This window comes from Ips typographus, linkage group LG11 (genome assembly GCF_016097725.1).
Source record: "Ips typographus isolate SLU linkage group LG11, UJ_Ityp_2.0, whole genome shotgun sequence".
NCBI lineage: Eukaryota > Metazoa > Arthropoda > Insecta > Coleoptera > Curculionidae > Ips > Ips typographus.
The window spans coordinates 8,193,179-8,219,049 of record NC_138432.1 but is presented as its reverse complement, the minus strand read 5'-3'; the positions used below and the strand labels follow the sequence as shown (position 1 = coordinate 8,219,049).

Below are 25,871 nucleotides of genomic sequence, written 5' to 3'. Positions count from 1 at the left end.
TGTGCGTAGGTTTTATATTTTCAATCTGTTATCTATAACAAACTACGAATTTGCGCAATCTAATGATTAAAGTATGTATGATTTAATTTGTTACAGTACATTCATCATGTGTCAAGATTTCTGTATTGGTAATAATGCTATTCCGGGTTATTCTTTGGTGAATAACGGTTAAACTCGGTTTTACAGTAGCTAATGAATCACTGAAAAGTTGCAATTTTTTTTTAGTTCATTAGCTACTGCGAAACTGTGTTTCAGCTTTGTTGAATAACCACGAATAGTTTTATTACCAATAAAGAAATCTTGACACATGGTGAATGCACTTGATTTGCTTCAATTAAGTTATGTGACCAGAAGTACAACTAAGTGTATAAATGGTTGCCAGAGCCACTTGACGCCGTTTATTAGCAGGTTTTTGAGAAAATATTTGCTATCGTGTAATGGACAGTAAATATATTTATTCAAAACAAAAATTTACGTAAATATTTGTTTCGTGTAACGTCTGCGTTAGAAATAAAGCACCAACTTTATTAAACGGTTTTTTTTTATTCAAACCTATACTTACATAATATACATAGTACAAAAAAATTATATCCTCAGAGGATAAGAAGGAAAAATACTTTCTGTACAAAACTTATATTCTAACCTGTATGTACAATATAGCTTGTAAGCAAATAAGTTATCGTTCATTTAAAAATAAAACAATATCCATGTACACATCGTGACAAGGTAAAAACCAAATAGCGCTCGCATCACGTCAGGTGCAAGTACACATTAAAACGTATTAAAAACAGAAATACGTTTAAATAATCGTTGTCTGGTTGAACAACAAAAATCGAGATCACGTTTAAAACAGCTCCCGTCAGCACTATCGCACTTAAAGTAGTAAGAGTTCCTCATTTTTGAAAAAAGGCAAAGCCTTTAGGTGCGCACGAAAGAGGATTATTTCCGTTTATACGTTGGCACTTAAAATCAGCACATTTTTAGTAGGACCCCATAAACAATTTCTCGCATACATTTTCCAAAATAGGCACAGCTTTAATAAGGTTCTTAAAATTAACACTGGTAATAGTTTCTTTTCTCCGTATAACAACCATCAATAGTACAAAATCGAACCTGTTTATTAGACACTCAATACGGCTTACAACGAGATATTTTTTTCTGAGCTTTTACAAGCATTTTGTACATATAAAGTAACTCCACTTTTAAGGTACACAAAAAGCGAGAGTGTTTAATAATAGGTACGCGACACCATAACAGACGAAAGTGTTGAACAGACTAAATACAAATTCATATGTGTCTAGAACGGACACGAAAATCTACAACAGGAAGTTTTACCGTGCAACTCGCAACCGAATTTTTTTTTAATCTGCTTTGTACAGGGTAATCTAGTTTTATTTACATACACAGAGATAGAGAGAAGAAAATGGGACCGGTCCAAAAAAGCTATATACATGTACAAATCAAGTGTCTTTTGTGTCAAGTTGCTTGACTTATTTCGGTGTCACTGTTTAGTTTGTTGGTTGTCTACAAATTAAAAATATTATTCCAATTAACTGAAAGTAAGTGTTTTTTTTCTTTCTTTTTAATAGTGTCAGGACCAATGCGACCCTACACACAGAAGGAAATCAAAATTGTCATTTTGTACTATACATTCAATCTCTTGATTGTTGATAACTCAAAATTAAATAAGCAAAGAGTTAGTCGATACAATACCAAAATCACAAATGTGTTATTCACAACAATAGCACTTTTGTGGTTTTGGTATCGTATGGACGATGTGTTTTAATGAAAGCTTTCTCAGGCTCTCAAGTTTTTGCGATCATTTAATAGTAACACAAAAATGAAGATCCATTCTAAATTTAAAACTTCCAAGCTGTTTCAACAAAGAAAATGAACTTTACCACTATGAGTCACCGTCAACGATCGATTCGTTATTGTCCACAGCGACTAGGCGCCGTCCCAGTCTTTTGTTGACAAGCGACCCTAAAGTGCCCAACGCGTCTTTAACAGCGTGATAAATAATATTTTTAATTTGCAACTTGTCTTCGTGATTCGAATGCGTGTCACTCAAACCCCTAAACTCTTGCGTTAAATGGAAACAATGCGCTACATTCTCGGGACTGACAAAATCCTCGGCAACTTTGATGCAATTATGCAAATTGCGCACTTGGTGCGGAGCCCCGGCAGGTATAAACACGGCGTCCCCTAGACATTGCACTATAGCGTATCCTTCTACTCCGTACTCCTTGTACAATCTCTCTCTTAAAGGACCATCCAAATAACCGCTTTGATCGTGAATAGGATCGTTGTGAGGCTCCAATCGTCCACCCCGTTCCACGGTCACTTTATTCATTAAATCTCTGATTTTATCCGCATCTCTAGCGTTGTAAATGTGCCACAACGCTCCGGGTAGTTCACCCTTATCGCGCACCCTACGTCTAGTTAAAATATCACATCCAGCTTCGTCGATGGCTCGGAATGCTTCTTTAATATGAGCATCGCTATCGCCGTCTTTTGGTATCCCCACGTACACCATGACATTGACCGCGTCACTGACGTCCAAGTGCAAATTGGTGGTGCCCTTGTTAGGGTGCAGGGCCGAACCGTAAGCGTTGTACATTTTTGGCCCCAAATCCGGCCGCACAAAACAATCGGGCAGTCGTGATGCCAAATTCAACTTCCCACTTCGTCTCGTGTATTCCTGAAGCGGCAACGCTTGCATCAAGTCTTGGAATCGCGCGGGTAACATCTCGGCAAAGTCTTCGCCGGGCGGCCAGTCTTTTAGTTTCAGTAACATGGGTTCGCCACGTTCGTCTTTCAGTCGTTTGGACGGTTCCTCGAAACCTTCCCAGAATTTTCGCATGGGCTGATTAGGTACCAGGTTGCCAGTCATGCAATTCACCAGATCGTTCTTTTCGTCTCCGAAATCTCGAGCGAACGCTTCAGGATTCCACAACTCTCTGTCGATGGCTTTGCACACGTCGGAAACTATTACTGGTTGACCTCGTTTCCATTGATCCTGAACAAATATTGTCATTACACATCTTGGCCCACGTCAATTTAGTTAGTAGTTTTTAAAAAGTTACTTAACAAAAAAACTCACCTGAAATATTTTGGTATTCTCCTTACAAGCAGGATCACTTAGCCGCAATAGTTTGCCGTCGCACAACCACGAATGAGCAACGTTTGGATACAATGTCCTACTTTCGGTCATCGTCATTATACGAATGGGCAATTGTTGCCTGCCCTTGTGCTGCCAATTGTACCGTCTGATGTAGTGCTTCAACTCAATCTTCTCCTCCGGTTCTTCCTTTTCTGTTTTGACCGCCACGTCCAAACCGAACGAACTGAGCGGATCAGCATCCCCATTGTTTTCAGACTTCACTTTCTTCTTTTCGTTTTTCGGTACCGGTGAGGCAGCCCTTGAAGATCCGTTGGTTTTATGAGAGGGCCGAATTAATAATTCGCGTAACGTGGAAAAGTTGCCTTCGTCCTCGCTACTAGAAGCGTCCTCCTTCGGTTCTTTCTTAGTCGTTGGTGAGTCGTCTCCCTTGGACAGAGCCACGTCCGCTAACCAGTTCAGCGACGACTGTTTCTCGTCTTTGACTCCGTTCAAAGATTTCGATTCATCTTTCGGATCTTTCTTCACCCCGTTCACTTTTTCTGCTAAGATCGCCTTGACCACGTCACGGCATTCGGCGTTGTTGATTTTCGATTCTTTGGAAATGGAACAGTTACAGAACTGTTCGATGCCAAACAGGTCGCGCATTTCGTGAACCATTTTGCCCAGTTTGAGCAGGCAATCGTCGGCGATTATTTGAGTGAGCATCAACTTTTCTTGCTCGTGAGATGAACGATTCGTGCACAACAACCACATGAATTCGTCTCGGTCTTTGCCTGGCTCCGACATTGACTTAATTGTTCCTTTTTTACGGCTCTACAAATAAAATTACATTTATGTTTATAATATAAAAGAAAGAAAAATGCTGAAAATTGATTGTTTGGTATTGTTTGTTATTTGATCCACTGTATTACGACCAAAATGATTTAAGTAACAAGGATGTTGCACCCAAACAATATAATCATCAGAAACTCAAACAAATTGTAAATTTACCTTATAGCAGTCGAGACAAACAACAAAGCCGCATTTTCCACAGGCCCAATGGTAGTTAAAAAGCGTTGTCTCGCACACATCGCACATTTCTCTTACTCCCTGAACTACTCTCTTCCACGCTACTACTTTATCTAGAAAATTCAAATATATTAATGTTTCGTTAAAAAGGCAATTTTCTCGACTTACCATCAGCCATATGCTCATCATGAGCTTCCTTCTCCTGCACTAAAAGATCACAGAAATGGTCCCCAACTTGCGTCAACAAAAACCTGGACGTGTCCAGGTCCAAGTCTGAAGGGGGAGTGTCCGTATTGGGTAACCACAATTTGATGTCGTCCTGCAAATTCAAATGTATAACAATTAGATTTAGCTCTTTTGATTTGTAAAGTAATCAACGTACTTCCATGGCATCCTTATGGGGGTCACTAAAACCGGCAATGGCAAGTTGTCCGTTCTTGGTGTACCTCAGCCGTCTGAACGCATAAAAGCGACAAAAAATGTTTGGCATATTTCTCGAGCGTTGATTGGGCGTCCACCTGCATTCTCTGCACTTGGCTAATTTAGGGGCGACCTCGAAACACGGTCCGTCTTGCAAAAAGCTCTCCCCAGTCTTCTTCAATTGACTGACCGGAGGTTTACGAAACGGATCGCGAGGTGGTTCTTCTTTAGGCTTTTTTGCGCGAGGCTCTTCCCCTTTGTCGTTTTTTGAACCCTTAGGGCGTCTCCCTCGTTTCCTCGGTTCCTTTCCCGGTTTTTTACCGCCTCCATTACCCGAAACGGTCGTACTTGCTCCCGAATCGCTATCTTTGGTACTGTCCGATTCCTTGTCGCTATCGCTCCCGCTTTCGCTTTGAGGCGGCAACTTTTCCCCCTTACGTTTCTTTTCTTCGGCGGCTTTCTTGCCAAAGCAGCCGTAGCTCCTTTTTTTCTTTTCACTTTGGGCGGTTTACGCTTAGGCGGACTTTTTCGCCCGCTCCGTTCCTGATCTGAACTAGACGAGTCATCGCCGTTTTTACCCGTTTCGCTCGGGTGGCCATTTACGTTTGTGTCTTTGGTTTTTCGATTTGCCGGCTTCGAGCCAAAATGCTTCGATTTGTTAATGCTGTTCACCGCCATGCTACCAACCGAATGAATCGAGTTAACGGGATTTTCATTTTTTACAGGTGGGGGACTAGGCGTGTCAATGTTTAGGGGCAAGGTTACACAACTTCCGGAACCAATTACCCCAGTGGTATCTTCGAGATCTTCTCCTGTATGCCTTTGCAACCAAGCCTGCAACAATAAACACCTTAAATCACCAAAGAATCTTCTCCTTAATTTTAAAATAACAACTAAAACTCCCAATGGGTAGAACAGATACTGGAATCAATATATTATAATATAAATATTCACCAAACAGATGATGAGAACCCAAACATATATTTTTTTTAAGTATAATAAATTAGGGTCCTAAGTCCCTCCCTAAGTTTAGTCTAGAAATGGATTTCTATAGGGAGATAATTATTCTATAGATTAAAAATAAAAAATCCAATAACACAACTAATGAATAATGTCAATAATTTTCATGGAAAATTTCAATAAAACCATTATCACTTTATTACAATATTACTGACTGTCCCAACTGTTTGAAATGCTTCTGAATGTTGTAGAAATCGGCTTATCAAGGCATTTATTACAGTAAAACTGCCACTCATTTTACATTAAGTACAGTAGTTAAGATAAAAGGGTATCAAATTATTTCAGCAACTACTGCTTGGACTGCAGTTTATACTAATGTATGTAGTTTTAATGTATTTGATATGTTTGTGAACTCTTGGGTAATTTTAATAAATGGTCATACCCTATTCTAGACTAAATTAATTGTTGTAAAACTACTTGAAGCAGAAAAAAGTAAAAACTGATTTAGTAAAATTTCTATTTTCTACCAGATAAACCATAAAACTTTTATCATTTTCAAGAGTGCTCATGCCAATTTGAGAAAACTAAATTTATATTGCTAAACAAAACTATATAGTAAATACTTTTAAATATTTCAATAAAAAAAATTAAGAATTTACTCACAATTCCTGTAAACTTGTCACAACAATATTTATTACAAACTTTAAAAAGCTAAATAGTAATTTAACACATTTGTTTTTATAATGTCTAACTCACCTTCTTGAGATGTCTAACTGGATAATGCCCACCAGAACTTTTTTGTGGTCCTGGGCTGTTGCTTTTCTCTGAATCCATCACGCTCGGTGTTACAGTACCTAATCGCACTGGGGTTCCTGGACACTCTTCACCTACAGGTGGAGTTGAAGTTCCATCCACATTCGAATTGCTATCACCAATACTGTTACTACTGACAGTCACTACACTGTTCGAAGCACCACTAAGCACTACGGCACTGCCGCAGGTCACGATCGGGTTCGGCGTACTGCAAACGGACGGGGTACCGGCGCTGCCCAAACTGTTCGGGGTGCTTGCGTTTCTGGGCGGCGGTGCTGGACTGGACGCGGGCGGTGCCCCCAGTGGCGTGCCGGGCTTGGCCAATGGAACGGAATGTGATGAATCGGTACTACCGGGTCGAGACAATTCGACCGTCACTGCTGTAACACTCAAATCGGGCAGGTTTTCGGTCAAGGCGGTGGCTAATTGAGGGTCCGTTACTGGGTTCACTATTGAAACTGGCGGCCTACAATAAAAGGGTTCTTTTTAACGGTTTATACTTCAGTTATAAAAAAGTAAAAATTTGTTTTTCACACAAGGTTCAGGATCAATAATTCAATCAATGGCCGCCATTTTACAAATAATAACTCATTTGTTTTTATGTGTATAGAGCTAGGTTATGTCGGTTATGTATGTGTTCAATTCTTCTCAGTACAAGTATGAATATAGCTGTTACTTTTTAAATTCTTTCAAACAGAACTATTTCTTAAACGACTAGAGATAGGGTCAATTAATGTCAGTTTATTGGTTATTAAGCTAAATGTCATTTAGGTATAAAGATGACGTCATTCTAAAAGGAAAAAAATCCAACTATACAGGTGTGGTAAATCCAAAACCGACCATAGGAAAACCGTGTAACTGACAGAGAAACGTAGATAATTGCATGCGTGGGACAAAGACAGTAAACGAAAAAAATACCAAGTAGGCCATATTTTTCAGTACGCTGTTGCCAAAATTAATTTTGTCGACGGTATCGTTTACTGTATCAAAAACAACTGCCAGTATCAAAAACAACAAGGAACAACAATGCATACAGGGAGTATGAAAGGATAAAATCTTTTCGAAAAAAATGATTTTTTTCCAGTTTTAAATCACTTTTTAGACCAAATTGGTAGACTTACTTAAGCTTCAGGGTACTAAAGACACACCCGTCAAGTTTTATACTTGTAGTTCCAAAATAACATGGTCTAACATGGGCTTAAAAATTTAACACGTAAAATCCTATGTTGCGCGTTAAAAAAAACGCACTGTATACATATGACAATTTTATAGGAAATTAAAGGTATGAAAAGAGAACCATTGCAAACATCAATGCCCACGCCAAAGATGATCAAAACTTTCTTTTTGTATTCTACACCAATCAAAATTTCAAATGCAAGCAATAGCTGTAGAAATGTAGAAACACCAGCTCAACATACATATGATTTATTGTAGCCCCTGCCACAAGTTATAACCTTAAAGATTGGCCGCATTCGTTTTCAAGCTCCGTGGAAGGAGCAGAGCGTTTTTGAGGTCACAATGACGTAATTTGACAATCCGTCAAATTATGGGTTTGCCAAATTACGTCATTGTGACGTCAAAAACGCTCCATGAAGCGTGAAAACGAATGCGGCCTTATAATTATTTTGAAAATCAATCAATATCACATTTAATCACCGCAACAGTCAGAAAAGTCGCTGAACAGACTAAAATGGTCAAGTCTATACTAATATAAGTCAAGTTCCACATATAATAGAATTTCTGGAACATTTCTAAGCCCCAAACCATCACAATAACTCACCTATAAGCGGCAGTGTTGACTAAAGTGGTAATGGTAGTCGCCGCACCGGCAATTAAAGGACTGGGCTCGCTAACCCTGGCCAGTTGGGGCTGTCCCATTAAATTACCCTGTAGCGTACTCGTCAAAGGAACATTATTAGTGAACATTTTCATGTTAGGCTGCATGCCGGGCGGCAAACTGGGTGGCGTGTCAATCCTCCGTTTCTTCACCTCTAAGCAAACGGGCGTACCAATAACTGGAGCGCTTTTCCGCTTCGGTGAAATCGGTTGGTTGTCACTGTAATCGATTACACTGTGTAATTAAATTGGCACTTAATAAGGAACTATTAAATACGAACCTAGACTTATTTGAGCTGATTCCCAAATCCAAAGGTTGAGTTTGAACTTGCTGGTTGTTAACAGGTCCCGGAGATACGCTATAAGTGGCGTGGGGTGAACGAGTATTTAACGGTGCTGAAGAAGCTGTCGGTGGTGAAGTACCCGGATGGCTCAGGTTTTTCACAGAGAGACTAGCTGAAGATAGGGAACTGGCTGGATAGGACATGCGATCGTACCTAATCATACATTATCGATTAACCTAAAATTTACCCTACAATTATTAAAGCTAATTACCCAATTGAAGAGGTGGTTCGACTGCTATGGGCTGGCGGGGGTGGGCAAGTGTTCATTGGGGGTGTCGACGTCAATACAGGGGGATGATACTGTGAGACCTTTGTTGGTCATAATTCAAAAATCAGTTTTACATCGACTACTCAGTTAAATAAATTACCTGTTGATAGGGTGAAGGTGTAATGCTACTGCCCAACGGTTTATGTACGGGTGAAGGCGCTTGCGTTTCTAAGGGCCTAGTTACAGGTACTACACTGACAGCTGTTGGTTTGCCGTATATGTGATGCGGAGCTGGTGACGACACTTTAGGTTTTGAGTTGGAGGAGTTTGAAGGCGCGGCCACATTATAGGCTGGGCTCGAGGGAGGCAGATAGGCATACGATGATTTTGCTGTTTAGAAAATTAATTGTACATCAAGAGAATAATAAGAATAATGAAAGAAGAACAACTTACCAGAACCAGGAAACATCATACTCTGACCAGCAGATCCGACATCCTGTCTGTATCTAAGCTCAGGCGAGGGATGTTGCTGACTATGTGGATGCATCTGACTGGAGTGAGGTGAATGCCTTTGCTGATGATGAGGACTTGGTAATTGCCCACTCGATCTACTGTGATGCTGCGAGGCCGATTTCGAAGCGTCCATGTGATGATGAGGACTGGCCGCGTGTGGATTCAAATGATGAGGCGATTGACTCGGACTTCTACCCAGTAAAACACAACAACTTAAGTGTCCGCTTTGTTTTACGGTTCAGTGAATTACTGACCTGTACTCGTATATACCCTTCTGACCAGCCCCGCCTGATGCGTTGATATAATGTCCCATTAGCTCGTTCCTCAATTTCGGCGTGGGACTCAACGCTATCGATACCCTAGGTTCAACATGATGGGACGTTTTGCCGTCATGTTTCACAATCACAGAACTTTTGCCTTCGTTTAAAGCGGACTGAACGTCTCTACTGTCCATTACATTCGTTTTGGTGACTACTAGACCGCTAGACGTTTTGTGCAGATCGCTTTTCTTTGGTTCGTAGAAGGCGTTTGGTGAGGCGTGGTAACCGTACATACTTAAGTCCGCTAATAGAAAAAAATATCAATTGTTAGACCCGATTACCTAAACTACCCCAGCTGAACCATTATACTATTTTTATGGATGGTATACACAATTTTGTGGTGTAAAAAACCACACTTACTTTTTGGTATCATTGACTGATGAATACTCGTCAGTTTTTCAGTCGTTTTTGATGGTGCTAGCCTACTATGCGCAGGCGGTGGTGGATAATCGGCCTTAGCAGACACTGTTACTTTAGGTGGTATCGTCCCATAGTACGACCTGGAATAATTTGCCAACCTGAGTCTCCAATCACTTGAAAGATTGTAAAAAAAGTCCCAGTTATAAAACAGCTCAGACACGGAAAAAAAGTATAATCACTAACAAATTCAGCGATCTTGGTGGTTAAATATCATCATTCTGAATGAAATGTGTAGCCAAATGGCCACTGGAAGCAAGATCTCACCTGTGATTAGCTTCGCTAACTCTAACAGCAGCTAAATGTCGTTCCCTCTGATGCATTTCGTTCTGTTTCCGGTCATCCTCAGACATACTAGACGACCTGGACTGGGGTGGCCTACTGCCAACCATAGGACTCCATTGCTGCTGCTCTCTTTTTTGTTGCGCCGCCCTCAAGATTTTTCGAAATGGTTTTGCAACGCTTGCTCCTGTCTTTCCTTCTCCTCCCTATCTCTCTCCTGTTTCTCCCTCTCCAACTTATCGCGCTCGTGTCGGTCACGTTCCATTCGTTCTTTTTCGCGGTGTTGCTGTTCTTGCTGTTGGTGTCTGATCATCCTTTCAGTATGTCTATCTTGCATCATCGCTCTTTCACGCTCTAAATCTTCAGCAGTGTGCGACTGTTGTTGTCCTCCCATCAGGTGGGTCGGTACGGCTGCGTAACGTTGTTGTTTCCAAAGCATATCAGAAAAACCAGGGTGTAACGACAGATGGGGTGGTGGTAAATGAGGGTGACTTCCTACTGAAAAAACAATGAATATAATAAATTGTTGTATTTTAGGTGGGAAAGTTATGATTTGATATTTCAAAGCTGCTATAGATAATCTACAATAAATTCATAAATTAGGGATAATAACGGATTCTTCCCGGACCTATTAAAGTGGCTAAAAACGAACATTAGCCCCACACACTCCTTGTATGTTAATGAAGCCTACATGTAAACCAAAACGTTGAAGACTAACTAAACACCTTTCTTTTATCTCATCAATTAATTAACCAAATTTAATCATTGTTTACACAAAAATTCGTCACTCAAATATACTGAAATAATCCATTAAATCAAATTTGCACGGTGATTAAACACTTGCGATGGAGGATTAAACAGCTCTATTGTATTCATACAAACAAAACCATAAATAAAAAAATTACCAATTTTCTATTGTGTTCAGCAGGTCAAAACACCTTATCGGAAACATAACGTTTGTTTACTAGTTTAGGTCAAATTTACGATTTTTTTTAGAACTGTATGTTCATGCAAAACAAGATTTGGTGCAGATAAATGCTAATTGTGTTATCTCTGTAGGAGAGTATGTTAAAACATTAAAGACGCGCGTTATCTATGTAAATAATTCAAGGACTTTTTGGGAAATCATCTATCTCTGTAATTCCGTAAACAATTTCAAATAAAGCCAACACTGTAAAGAAAGAGTAAAGACCGCCAAATTCCTGAGATTAGTCGTACGAATTAACAATACGGCGGTGTAGCAGAAGTGTGGCAACTCTGTAATTAGTATACTGTCAAGTGTCATATGTATTTTTGACCTTTTAACTTTTGACATGACATCATTTTATTTTTTGTTTCTTCTGTGTTCCGTCCTGTTTTTCTGTTAAATTCGTAATTAATCAGATTCTCACGATCTTGTTTGATAATTTATTGATTTGTGTATTTACCACATAATGGTTGGGTACGACAAGCTCAAAATCCTATTCAGAAGAGAGGCCTATCTTCAGAAGTGGAGGGGGAAGGGCTGATAAAGAACATTTACATAATGGTAAGTTGAAAACTTGACACTACTTTAATGGAAATAAGGAAAAAGCAAAAAAACTAAACAGTTTTTTTGATAACCTCAAATACAGTACAATATTATTCAGTCTGAAGATCTTCTGTAATTCTGTATAAATTTGGAGCTCTTCAATATCACATCCTGTGGATTTCTCAAGTTTAACACAACTTAAATTATGCAAAGGTCTATAAAAACCAAAAAGTGAACAAGTCTGATAAGTGGTATATCACTATATTATACACAAGCAAATAATGTAATGTAATAGGTACAAGGGTATAACAGAATTCACAGATCCTCCATTCAAATTCCAATAAAATAACTTTCAAATTATTCCACATACTCAAAAACCCCACTCACTTTGATGTTTCTGGTTGTGTTACATGATTAAATCCAAATAAATCTAATCCAGTTTTAATTCTAGGAAATTACATTATTAATGTAATGTCATGTAAGTGTAAACTTGATTACATTATTTAATCTGGTGCTAATAAACCTACTTGTAAAACCATGTTTGTTGCTGTTAAATTGTTTCAGTTTATTGGAAAGTAATGTTGTAGAGGTCTGTTCAGTCAGCCTAATTGAATTTTTGCTAGCCTCAGAATTAATAACCACAAAAATAAAACTTCACAAGACCCAAAATCAGTATCACACCTGTCACATAGGAAGGTCCACACAATAACCAACAAAAATAAGTAGGGTTCAGGTAGATGACCTTCAAACCACTTTGAAATATCAGTTACATTTCGGTGTGTGTTGAACCACTTACCAGTGGGAATCCCAGGATGGGGGGCTAACGGATGGGGCGCCATCGGTGGAACGGGCTGATACAGGGCTGCTGGGAGGCTTGTGGGCGCCGACGTGGGCGGCTGTGGGCCTGTGGATGGTGGCTGCGGGTGCGACATTAGCAGTGACTGATGCTGCACGCTATGCACGTGCCGCACTCGGGGCTCCTCCTGCAATCACAGTTTCACTCTTAATAAACATAAAGTCACTATTTTGGAAAAATTGTCCAAGTGGAAACTTTATCTCAAAGACTCTAAGAGAATAGCACAAAAAACACTTTAAACTCAGTAAACATATTATAATTGTAGATTCAATCAATAAATCAACCAATTCTCCACTTGAAATGATTAAGTTGTTTATACAAGACAATTGAGTAGTGAATAAGCTTTCTCTATGCAAATAATTACATATAATCGCTTTTTTAAGTTCATAAACTAATTCTTTCAGAACCTAAGCTGGTAATGATTCTTTTTAGAAGCTTGTTTGCATAATTCAACTAAATGTTTCAAGAAAATTAATAGTCTTCAAATAGGGTATATTGATAGTTATACAAGTTGAACAACCTATTATAGGGAGATTTCCCCCCCAGATAGTTCCACAACTCCTTAATATCCATTAAACTTATCGCTAAATTAGACACCGAATGGCGGCACTCCTGCCTCCTATTATCTGGATTAAATGGGAGGCAATCGACTTACCTGAAGGAGCAGTCCGGGATCACGCCAGACGCGCACCGGCTCGGCGACGACGGCGCCGGCCGGGACGAACAACGGTGAACGAGTGCCGACCGCAGGAGTTGACGAAGGGGTGGATGTCGACGAGGGCCGTCCCGTATATAAACTGGGTTCGTCGGATGAACTTAACGCGCTGGACCTAAAAGAATGAATAATTCAAGTTAAAATCGATATTCGTTTTCAAGGGATTCAGAAAGTTAGTTTTAGGTTACGGAAATGTTTGCTTAACAAGATGCGTGCAGCTGAAATTATTGATCTGATTACTATCAAAAGCGTTTTAAGGTTTAATACTACATTATACTAGATCTTGTTTATTAAATAATAACCATTCTTATTACGCCATAGATATCTTAAGCAAAAAATTTCAAAACTGGTCAAGGTCAAAATTAACTCCTTTTGAATTGAATGCGCTGGCATGCAAGATATAGCTTCATACCTCTGATTAGGCAACTGGTTAAACTCTCAAAATGTTCTTAAAAGACAGTCTCAAGGTCATTTCTACAAATCCCTTCAAAGTGTTTAAATAAATTAAAAAGTAGGCTTCAAACAATTTTTGGTTTCCAGAGTAAACTAACTTTTTTAGGTGATTTCTAGATTATGAAAGTAAAAATTGTTTTTAGGAGATCTATTGCACATTTTAGGAAGTAATTTTGTTTAAACCTTTTTTAGATCAGAAATTCCAACTGCTATTGCTGCACTCAATTAGTGTTAGACTTTGATGTAATTAATACCTGGATCCAGAGCGTTCATCCCCGCTACTTGAGCGAAGAGAACTCACACCAGAGTCGCTACGATCATCTGCAAAACGCAAAGAGTTGGGAGTGTCATTGAAGTCCATCCTGCTGAGCGGCGAAGACGAACACAGTGGGCCGTCATCGTCACCTACAAGTTCATGTAGGTATGTAACAAACATGACTTTTTGCTAACATGATAACATAATTCAGCAACTTTTACGGGGGACACTCACCTCTAAATGAGTAACCAATCCGATCACCTTCACTAGGTAATGTATCCAGAATAGTGGATAAAGCCGAAATTTTTCTTCAGTAAGTAGTAGTGTATCACCTATGTACGCCACTAAATGCACAAACGTAAAGAACTAATTTTTAGCACATACAAGCTCATCACATCAAATTATCACAATATTTAAGCTGTATTCCTTTTCCAAACTGCACTATAAAACAATATTCACGCACTTGGAATTATCACAAATTTGTTCACACTTAATCCGTTATTAGTGGTCGTGAAAGCAATGCTCATACCCTCTAGCCCAAGTAGATTGTTTCATTTCTCTTGAAGTTTGAACCTGAAACAAATAAAGTCATAAAAATTCGGCCCAATGAAGGAATGTGTTGTGGTAATTGGTCAAATAGTAGTTACTCTCTCATCTATTACTAATACAAAATAACAAAACAGGTTGAAATAATAAACCTTGAACTTCTATTCCTACTAATTGGAAACTACAATTTTAGATCATGATATAATTAACATGTTTTTTTCAATTAGTCAGCAGGGGCATTTACACATAACAAGTGAAGATAATTATTTTAGTAATCTGTTTGATGGTAATTATTCAGAGCATCAACCATTTTAATCCTGTTGCAAGTGTGTAGATTATCAAGGTCAGGCATTAAAAGCGTTTCTTTGCCCAATTAGATTTATTACTATGTTTTAGGTGGAATGAGCCTTGGAGATGAAAGGTTTTAGTGAAGATTTTGATCAATTTGTGCTGAGAAGAAGGAGAGTCTTCCTGTTCCATTGACATTGATCTAGAAGACCGTTAGTTTATGTGCTCCTTGAGACATTTTGAAGAATGGATATGTTCCCACAGGGCAAGGTCTGTGAAAGATATGGTAAGTGACCAACCAAGTATATTATAATTAACGTCGTAATTATCCATTAATGAACAGTACTTTCTACTATCTATCTACTATCACTTAAATCAGAATTATTACTGGTATCATATTATAAGCCTTATAAGTTTCTTGGATGGTTGTAAAACAGGAAAACAAACTTCTGAACCAGTTTCCACTTAAATAACAGATACAGTGTTAGGCTATAAGAACAAAAGGAATAGCACCCACATTTTTTCGTGTAGTTTTTCGTGTGTTTCCTTGAGACATTTTGAAGAATGGATATGTTCCCACAGGGCAAGGTCTGTGAAAGATATGGTAAGTGACCAACCAAGTATATTATAATTAACGTCGTAATTATCCATTAATGAACAGTACTTTCTACTATCTATCTACTATCACTTAAATCAGAATTATTACTGGTATCATATTATAAGCCTTATAAGTTTCTTGGATGGTTGTAAAACAGGAAAACAAACTTCTGAACCAGTTTCCACTTAAATAACAGATACAGTGTTAGGCTATAAGAACAAAAGGAATAGCACCCACATTTTTTCGTGTAGGCCACCTTTTATACCTGAGAGTTTATTCACTTTTAGGGTTTTGGACCTCCCCCCTTATATAAAGGGTCTTTTTATAAATAATATTATGGATAGATTTTTTTGACCTGATAGTAACCATAGTATTGGAGGGTAGATGGGAACCCAAAGAATGTCACCATAAAATTGAAGGACAAAAGGAAGCAGATGTTTTTTTGGAATATTACAAAATAAGATTATACAGTAATGACAATTTTTAGAAGATCAATATGTGATTTTAGTAGAAGATGTTTCAGTCAAAATAAGTAATTAAAGACGACTTTTTCAATGACCCATCTAACGTAATGAAAGTGATATAATTCGTAAATGCAGAGGAGAGAAGTCTTACAATAGATAATGTAGCAAAAAACTCTCTAAACATTTTCACTACTTGCTGCTCATGGGTCTAATAACAATTCCCAGTGCAAACCTTATCACAATGCGAATATTTAAGGGATTACAAGCAAATGTATTGAGGGCTTAACAGAAAATAGAAAAACTGCCCATAATTTATTATTCATCTGTCTTCCACAAGTTGGATTTTAATTTGTTCAAGACGAACTCTTGATTAACTAGACGGAATAACAAGAACCTTGGAGAACGTTTCCAAATGCAATTGGATTGTCCTAATTATAAAACCAAAAAATGCTTGTTTAACTGAGTAATTATTCTCATTAATAGGCGATTAACGAAACGATTATAAACACCATTAAAATCGTGAAACCAGTAAGAAAGCGGACCATGAAACCAACCCCGCATAGGGTCAGTGCACCTTTCGCACACAGTCAAGTTTGTGGCGCCAACTGGCGTCCTAACCGTGTAACCAGTGAACATTGGTAATCGGGCATTTAACGCGGGGAGACGAAAAACTGGTGAAGACAAAGTGGTCACCACTTATTTTTGTCAATGTAATTAAAAGTTCATGTGTAACATACATAATTTATTGGTATAAATCAAATTGAGTACCTTGTGAAGGTTACATAACTGACTAACTGAATGCATGTGACATTTAACAATTGTTTCTCTTTCTAGGGCACTGATTGGGTATTCAAGTCGTGTTCCTACGGTTACATGATTACGTCCGGACCATTTTGTGCAATTCAAAGCAGGAAGTGTTAAACGCTGGACCTTAATTGGATTTGAAAAAGGTCTCCAATGCACTTTCACACCAATTTTGATACATGGGCCTAGTTTTGTACATTATAACACAAACACGATCTAGTTTGATCCAATTAGCACGAAATCTTCCACGTATGCCAATTTCTGCAGAAGTGTAACAGACCACCACACTTACCAGCCAAATGTTTAATCCCTTAATCCGTAAGTAAGTAATCCAATATGTATTGCACAACAGTAACACAATAATTGCTAAAAAATAATAATTGTTTGAACACTGTAAAATACACAAAATTTCAATCAAATGTCCTTGAAACTACAGCGGCGCGCAGTATAAACGCCCCGTTTGACTGTGCGGCTGTGACTAAATCGCGTTCGGGCGAGGTCGACCAAGAACCTAGCGATTCCGATTATAGCCGATCATCAATAGGCCGCTCGGTCGCGTTTTGCCATGGCGGCAGATTGGGGCGGGGGACTGACATTGCTGCCAAGCTTATACTCATTTTCACCAACTTTCAGCCAACACTAAAAGCTTGATCAATGTAATTCAAACCCCCATTTGATACAAGTACTTTAAACCAGGATCAAACCAGAATTGCAAACAGCCTAACAATGTTGATTAATCATTTGAGCTGTAGAAGATATGAATTGGCAACCCTGCACAAACGCCAAGTGGACTTGATCAAACAAAAACGTGCAACAAGTGAGGATCATTTATTTTGCTCCTTGATGGGTTCGACGGGTCGGCTCCCGCTTTAGTTGCAAATGGCCTCAATGTTGCCAGGATTCTTTGATTTCCTATCGGTCGGCATCATAATTATGTTTTTATGGCTCGATGTTTAGACGGCTGAACTCTGTTGGTTTCTAAACATTGCCTTCAATAAAAATTGTTGGCATCCATCTCAGTTGGTAACGCAGTCATCGAAAGATACCCGGATTTGTGTGCCATTCTTTTTAATCTTCGGTCATTTATACAAATTAGTGACACGCCACTGTGTGCTAGACATACAGCAAAAACAAGTATCATGAGGAATTCACACCAAACGAGTAAAACCCCTTTTTTGCTATCCAATCAAGCCAAGAAAAAAAATAGTCTGACAACGAGTGTCTGTTAACCAACCATTACAGGAAGTATTTAAGGCCTTTTGTTATGATGTCTCAGTCATTGATTTAGAAGAAGTAATCTATATAGAGAAGATGCTCAGTAGAGTTGGATTGGATATAGAATTCAAACCCTGACCGAATTTCAGATAGCACAATTGATCCCAAAATTTCTGTTCAATTCCTATATCAAATAGACGATTGGATCTAACTACCCATTACTACATACTATGTCCATGTGTAGAAAATGAAAAGTCAGAAGAATCAGAGCTAGAGAAAGTGTCAAGTATGCCAGCAATTTATGGCGTTATCCCAAAATGTTAGACAACATGTTCACTGCTGCCGTACAATCTTACCAAAATCGATAATTGTAAAGATTATTGGCAAAAAACTGTAGTACTAAATACTTGGCTGATAAGTGAAACAAATTTCCGGTTTAATAGCGTTGACATCGATAAAATTTGAAAATTGCACAATTTTTCCATACTTAAGTGTTTCTTTTTATGTTTTCGCTTATTTTATCTATCAAGCTGCAAAACAACTTTTACGTCTTTAGTTATTTACTTGCAGGGTTCTTAAAGTCCACGGACGAGTCGATTTTGCGCATATAAAAATGTAATTATTGTTTTGTAACATTGATAATTTCCTATAATGAATAATGGACTCAGACAAAAGATCAAACTTCTCTCTATAAGTTAACGATAATTAACTTATCGTCATTAGATATTCCTATTTGTATGTCGGTTTCATTCAGTGCATGATGGTAAACATTATTTTTATCAGTATATTTATTACGAAAAAACGTGACTGTGGTATTTTCCGACAAAACGATTAACGTCTAAAAATACGTTGCCGCAGTCTGAAATTAGCTACATCATTACATGTCAGTGACGACAAACTAAATTATACTATTTTTTTGGAGTTCAAAGTGTTTTTACCTTTTGTTACCTACAATTATTATAAGTTCTTGAAATTATTTTTTTGATTACAATGAAACAAATTAGCTTCAAATTGTTTACGAAAGTATAACTTTATCTAGCGGTTGTAATTATTAATAAATCCTTACACTTTCTTCTAGTAGCAGTTTCAGAGTCATACGTTCTATTTGAACATCGTCAAAGGCTTTGTCTTTAATAATTAATTAATGTGGGAAATTATCTTTTCTTCTAGGATTAGCCTTTGTTTGATATTTGCAGCTACAGACAAAGATAAAAAGATGATAGCCCTTTGACACTTTTAGGTTGTGATTCATTATGATCAGCTATTCCTCTTCACACTTGGTTAGACCATATTTGCCAATTCCATATAAGTATAAAGTTTGCAAATTATTTGGAATATCAAAATTATTAGCATTGCATTTTTTGGTTTACTGATCACATAATATTACTTTCACCCTAGTAGAGCATATTTAGATCGGAATCTAAAGTAGCTCTCCAGTGAAGTGAATTGGAAAGTCGCGTAATTGGTGCAAATTTAATGCTGTACCAAGACAGTCGAGTGTCTATTATTTGAGTTGTCACTTAGGTATTTTCAAATATTTCTAAATTGTTTGTCCTCTAATGCCTTTGACCCTATTGGGTTAATTACTTCCGATTAATAACATTTTTAATCGTTATCTGACGTATATCTTTTACTAATACTATGTATTTATAGTAGAGATTAGTTTGTTTGTTTTTTAATTGACTATGTGCCTGCTAAAACTTTAGACATCGTTGTCTATAGACAGCCTGATTAGATATGTTTGGAAGGTTGAAGGCCTTTAAACAAAGTTTTTTTTCTTTTACGATAATAAAACAATTAATGATTGCTCTGGTTAATTAAATGACCATGAAAACAGTCAGAGTTAAACCACTTGGAAAGATGTGTCATTGCTTAAACTTGATTTGACCCGAAACCGCATTGAATACTAATCAGTTACCTAATTTGGTAAACCAGATTCGAATGCCGGTGATCTATTAGCATATACAGAGACTGGCAAAAATCGTGAGCAAGTTCAATGCACCCGCGGTCAGTCATGTTTGCTTACGAACCGTGATGCATGCACACGTGCATTTGCATTCTGGTTTCGGCTAAAACTCTTGTAACAATACCTCAACCAGAAAGTAATAACAGGTCAAGATCAAGAAAAATTACTGATCGAGACTCACAACTAGTTAACTCCGCCTTTTAGTGGTCTCTCATGCATTCACCTACTTTTTCATCTCGAGGGCATTTTGAAGTGCCAGAGACTAATTGCCGGAAGTATTAAGTTGGCGACGGAGACCATTACATGTCGGGTTCTTCAGCGGCCAAACGGTATTTGGATAATAACACCCGGTATACAGTGGCGTAGCGTAGGTGCAGTCGCATAGGGCGTTATGGTTCATGTGGGACACGTGATCGTGTGATAACGGCCCACCTGTTGTTTACATGTTTTAGACGGGGGCTTAAGCTCTTTAAAAAATACAACACCTGGTGCTAATCCACAGCAAAACTGTTTTAATTGTATTTTTTCTCCAGTCTACATCAATAATACCTATAATTATCGTTAATTATTTTAACCAGCAGTCTTCTAATATTTCAATTGCTTAAACCTTGTTCTTCTAACTAAAACATAGTAAGTTTGTAATTGCTAATGTAATGGAATTTGCAAATTGTTTTTCTATATTTAGCCCTGTTTTTTTGTAAGAAGTTAACGTAGAACATTTTCAGGCATCTACATTTCCGCCAAATTAATGTTGATTGAACCAGGAGGCTTCTCTTCAACCTCTTAGACTTCAGGAACCTTTCGTTCAACACTTCAGGTCGCCCTATGATGCTGCGTGTTTAAGGACATCAGGCTCTATGCAAACAGATTTAGAAAGGTCAGTTAAAATCGGGTTTTTAACTCCGTTTGCTTCTAGTTAACTTTTAGAGTAGTAATTGGAACTCTGTGCGGGTGTCTAAAAATATTTTAAAGGCTAAAACTTATCAGATGTTGATGCAGAGAAAAACTTTAATTGTCATCATTCTTGCTTCTCAATTTCTCATTTCAACACTTTTTCTATTGTCCGTGACCACTGAAGTGGTTTTGAAAGTGGATCTTCTTACTACTCAACTATGGTATCTCAAAAAAAAATATCAATTTCGGTTAACGGTAATTGCTAAGCGGATTACGTCGGTTGATACGATGATTAAGTGATTTCAAAGAGGTTTTGCTCAATCATGCCCCGGCCATAAAGTCCAAAAACTTTACCTGCTGACACTAAGTTTGAAACCGATATTGTAACAGTGTAATTATACGGCTATTATTAGAATGATTACGGTGCATCCGACTTGGCTTTTGCTGTCCTTGGACAATTGCCAAGAGTGCACTGGAATTTTGCCAACCTGCATTTTTTCGGCCTCGCCTGCCCACAATCCGTATTATGTTTAAACACTTCGGGCTGAAAGGAAATGTTTTGAAAAAAATCCAGTTTTACCCACGTAAATTCCTCGAATTGCGTGTGTGAATTTACTGGTTCGATTCCAAATTATTTTCGGAGGTGTTCTAAACACCTATTAGCTTAAATTTAACGATGTCAGATTTATCTTTCGTTTATTTTAAAATTGCAGAGGTGCAACGTTTAATAACGAGATTTTTAGCTGTAGTCTTGACACTCTATATCTCAAACTAGTTTACCTAATTCTACCTCTACATTAAAAACAAATTAAGTCCATAAATGACTAAAGTGAAGCTGGAGTATTCTGTTGCTCAGAAAGTCATATAATGACTATTTTGCTGTTTTATATGGGTAATAAGGTGCTTTATAGTTTTAGTTATCACTTAGTTACTTAGCTACACACAATAATTGTTTTAATTTCCATTTTTCAAGGTAAACTTTAAATGGTTTGATAGTGGTAATACTAACACACTGATACAGAACCGCTTGTTCCACGTACTTGACATAAAATGTTTGCATAAACACAATTTATTCTTTTGATGGGTCAAATTTTATTAAAAATATTTAAATAGGGTTTAGTCTTCCGGATCCACTTGAAAAGTTAAACTAATTTGTAAGTGTAACTTTCCTGGGAACACGTAAACAAATCGGTGCAATGTGTTTGGCATGCCAGACACTGAAAAATAAACGATTTCTATACTAAGCAAAATAAGCAAATTTTCCTGAAAAACTTGTGTGCAACTTTGAAATATATTAAAGTTTAATATAAAAGCAGCTGCCGGTGCATGCCACATTCTCATTCATTAATTTTTATGTGAAGGTAAACAGATGTTTGAAGAATGGAACAGATGTTTTGTACAGTGCAGTGGTAAGAAAGTAAATAAATCAATGATTTATACGTTTTATTTCAGAAAATACGTTCGGATAAGATACAAGTGGTAATTAGAGTCATCAATAATGGCTTTGTGCGCGACCAACACACAGGAGCTTCCTTGTTTAGTGCTTTGAAAATTAAACGTTTTTCTACTTTCTACTTCGCTTCACAGTGTAATTGCAAAGGAAAGATATTCCACTGCAATTTGCCTTTACCAGCTGCATAGTAATTTACCGGTTCCATTTTACGGGATGATAAATCGATCGCCTCAGTTTCAGGCTTTACTCATACGTCCACAACTCTTCGATAATATCGAACATTCCGGCCAAACCAGTTCTCGAAACAGTTTTCACCTTTTTTGTTACGCTGCTAAAGACGTTCGAGCCCGTTTGAAAACGTAAACCTGGCATTTCCAAAGTAAGAAAGAACGTTCCGTGGAATTTTATTACTTTGGAACTGGTTTTTGCCGGCGTCTTTACACGCCCGATCTAACACAAAAATGGCCAATAAAAAGAATTCACTTACTGCCCTTGCAGAATTTCTCTCTAACCATTTAATAAAACTCTAGAGAATGATCAAATAAATTTCACGAAATGTCTTTTATCAAACAATATTTACATTGAAACAGTGTTAAATGAACAACAAATGGCATATCAAAAAATAGACTATGTTGATTGGTTAAACGTAAATTTCTGTTGTGTGGTGTCAATCCCGCTTTACAATACCATTTTCACAAGAATTCCCTAGAAGTATTCACTCCTAAATAAGCGAAACAGGTAGAAAAATATTGACACTGAAGTGTGAAACCACAAACAGTCTCAAATTTATTAATCAAACATTTAGCATAGAAAAAAGTAAGGAAAAATTTTCAAATAATTACTGAGTAAATATAAAAAATAATTAATGCACAGTTAATTTGCTTTTTATGGCCTGTCTCATAGTTTAAAAAGAAAACGGCATAACAATGGCGCAGAACGAATTATCCTGTATTATGCATCTAGTTCTTTTGATACATTTTTGTCAATGGTATGGCTAAAAGATATTTGTTAGATAGTCCAGTCCAGTTAGAATGCTTGTCACATAACACAGTCAGAAATTAGTAATATTTTTCTCCACTTCAATAACCGATTGTGTGGCAACCAATCATATTGTCTCAGCAAACATAAAAAGTAAATACAAACCTAATCTTGAACTTTCACTTTCTGACAAAAGCTCAATTTATTCTAAGAATAACAAGTCAAACAACACCAGATAACTGTTTCTTCATCCTCAAGTGTCTTGCCTTAATCTTCATCATTATTCTTAAAATGCCGTTTTACCAAATGTGGTCGTCGAGTTCAATGCAACCTTTTTCCATTTGGGTCATTAATTTATTCCAACACCTGCCTGGGTTGGGACACCCTTGTCCCTTTGTTAAAAACCCTCCCAATACTATAAAAGGTATCAAGAAATAGAGAGGTGCATTCTTTCGATATTGTATACCACATGCTGTTGTTTTTCATTTTTTTTTTAAAGGTCATAAAAAGGAAATGCAGATGGTGAAAAACCAGGCCAAAACGAAAATTTACGATCGTAACAGGCCGTTGCTCGTTCGTTCAAGTATATACACTTTTATTTTCAGACACCTCAGCGGGGAATGCCCATCAGTTAACTGTGAGATCGTTCTCGTGTTTATCTCTTTTTAATTCGCTTTGGCTTGGGGCCAAACGACGTTAAAGAAAGGCTGGATTGTCGATTTATAAACGCGATCAGCAACCTGAGGACACGAAAATAAAAGGTGATTCTCCTAAAGTAATTTCCTTTGTTGCCTTCTCAAACTTCCAGAATCTTTTGAGGTATCCAGCAATTTCCAATAGTAGACCTTACCTCATAAGATGTTTTAATTCAAAGTAAATTGTAGGAGGATAATCATCCAGTTTGAAGAATAGTGAATAGTTTTTTATGTTTGTTTCACATTTTACAGTGTCATAAAGTTACTTCTTAACCCAAAAAAAAAAAAACAATTAAATTCTGGGTCGATTTTGATTAGCATACAATGGTTTACCTGCGCCTTTAGCTAACATCAACATTTTGGTTGACTGTTCCGAATAAATGAACCGTTTGGCATTCACGATGAACACAAAAACTCGCCTCCCTTCCCCCTTAAAAAAATACATCCTGTAATTCCAGTTCGAGATCAAAACCCGTTTACGTCTGGTCGTTTCATAACAAAATTCATATTAATAATCCGAAGCTGTCAGACATGTTAATTTTTAAGCTGGCAATTACCGAGCAATTCGTGTTCGTTTTAAACTGGGACACAACCTCTCTGACACTGCTCGGAGTTCAACGGTCTGGGCCTGTACATTAGATAAACATTATTCGCTATAAATAAGTCATGAGGATCCGAGCACCGAGAGGCTAAACTCCACGGATAAATAATATTTATCGATTTGTCTCATTCATGTTACGCGCAGCTTACTTTTAATGGACAAAAAGGTTTATTGCGACAAGCGTTACGGTGAAAGTTTGCTTTTTTTCGTCTCTTGGGTCAATTAAGTCGCGCTATAAAGCGATTAGTCCAAGGCAAAGGTTAATCCGACTGGAATGACTTCGTACAATTTATTTATAAGTCGGTGTAAATATTGCTACTGAGATAAACACGCGATACCTTGGATGTATTGTATTTTTTTCTAGCATTGTCCTACTCATGATTTGGTTACTCAATGATGAACAACCGAAATGATTTTGAAGCCACCAAACACGTCATTGTCGCGCCATCTCAAGAAAACACCGCTTCCTGAAGCCACGTACGTATGGTGATCCTGGTAATCACTGTCTTTGATGAGTGGGCACAATAAAACAACCCGTTTCAAAAAGAACACTGGTTTAATAACAAGAGTCCTTAAAAATACTCGGAAAACCCCAAAACGTGTTACATCCCCCTTCTTTGGTTATATCAACAACTCTCCTCTTTTCTTAACCTCACTCTCACCTTTTGCACGCGATACACACGCCGTCAACTAATCGACGCGCCGCCTACCGTATAAAAAATGAACTGATAGCTGCCACAAACAACGATCTATTCTTTTTAAACAATAATTTGCTGGCTCCGACAGTCATACAGCTGATAGACTGAAATATGAGAACAATGTCTCAATGAGGATTATTATTGCACCTAAATTTGCATGAGCAATAAGAGAATGATTGAGATACCACCATGGTGGTAAATCTTCACATAATTCACAGTAGTACAAGTAAGCTATTAAGGTCAATTAGGACAGAGAAGAGAATATCTATTTGCTTAGAGTAGAATCTGAAAACTAGGCCAACCATCTTTCCATAGATTCATTATAATAATCTAAAGTGTCTTAATAACAGCTTTCAGGCAGAGGAAACATAATGGAATCGTCGACCGAATAAAAAGCAAACAAAAAGGCAGATTTCTCATTAGATCACCGATCAAAGACAATTCATAGGCAGTCAGGCCAATTAAGCTAAAAATAAATGCCTTTGTTCTGGTTCCAGTAGAAGCGAAAGCGCATTTTACCCGCTAGTCATCCGTCAAACCGGTTTCGTGCATGTAAACGCATTTTGAAGGCGATTAAGTAGTTTATTGTATGTAAAAAGATAACAGGGTCGTTGTTAGTGTTTTCGTAACCCGTTA

The 25,871-nt window shown here is 37.7% G+C and overlaps 1 protein-coding gene and 1 long non-coding RNA gene across 2 annotated transcripts; one reads left to right on the top strand and one right to left on the bottom strand.

The window, feature by feature from the left end:
• Positions 1 to 523: 523 nt before the first annotated feature.
• Kdm3 (Lysine demethylase 3) lies at positions 524 to 14,168 on the bottom strand. Its single transcript, XM_081989950.1, is given in 18 exon segments — positions 524 to 3,019; positions 3,104 to 3,937; positions 4,115 to 4,245; positions 4,301 to 4,451; positions 4,515 to 5,002; positions 5,005 to 5,386; positions 6,269 to 6,791; positions 8,106 to 8,381; positions 8,443 to 8,658; positions 8,717 to 8,814; positions 8,874 to 9,417; positions 9,481 to 9,790; positions 9,907 to 10,079; positions 10,231 to 10,397; positions 10,400 to 10,743; positions 12,552 to 12,738; positions 13,267 to 13,441; positions 14,034 to 14,168. Coding segments are annotated over 18 exon segments (6,222 nt in total). The 5' UTR covers positions 14,141 to 14,168; the 3' UTR covers positions 524 to 1,903.
• Positions 11,598 to 25,086, top strand: LOC145735872 (uncharacterized). The gene is made up of 6 exons (XR_014179771.1): positions 11,598 to 11,773; positions 13,972 to 14,200; positions 14,978 to 15,155; positions 16,766 to 17,057; positions 20,642 to 20,793; positions 24,902 to 25,086. It is a non-coding gene; the product is annotated as an uncharacterized LOC145735872 (long non-coding RNA).
• Positions 25,087 to 25,871: the final 785 nt, after the last annotated feature.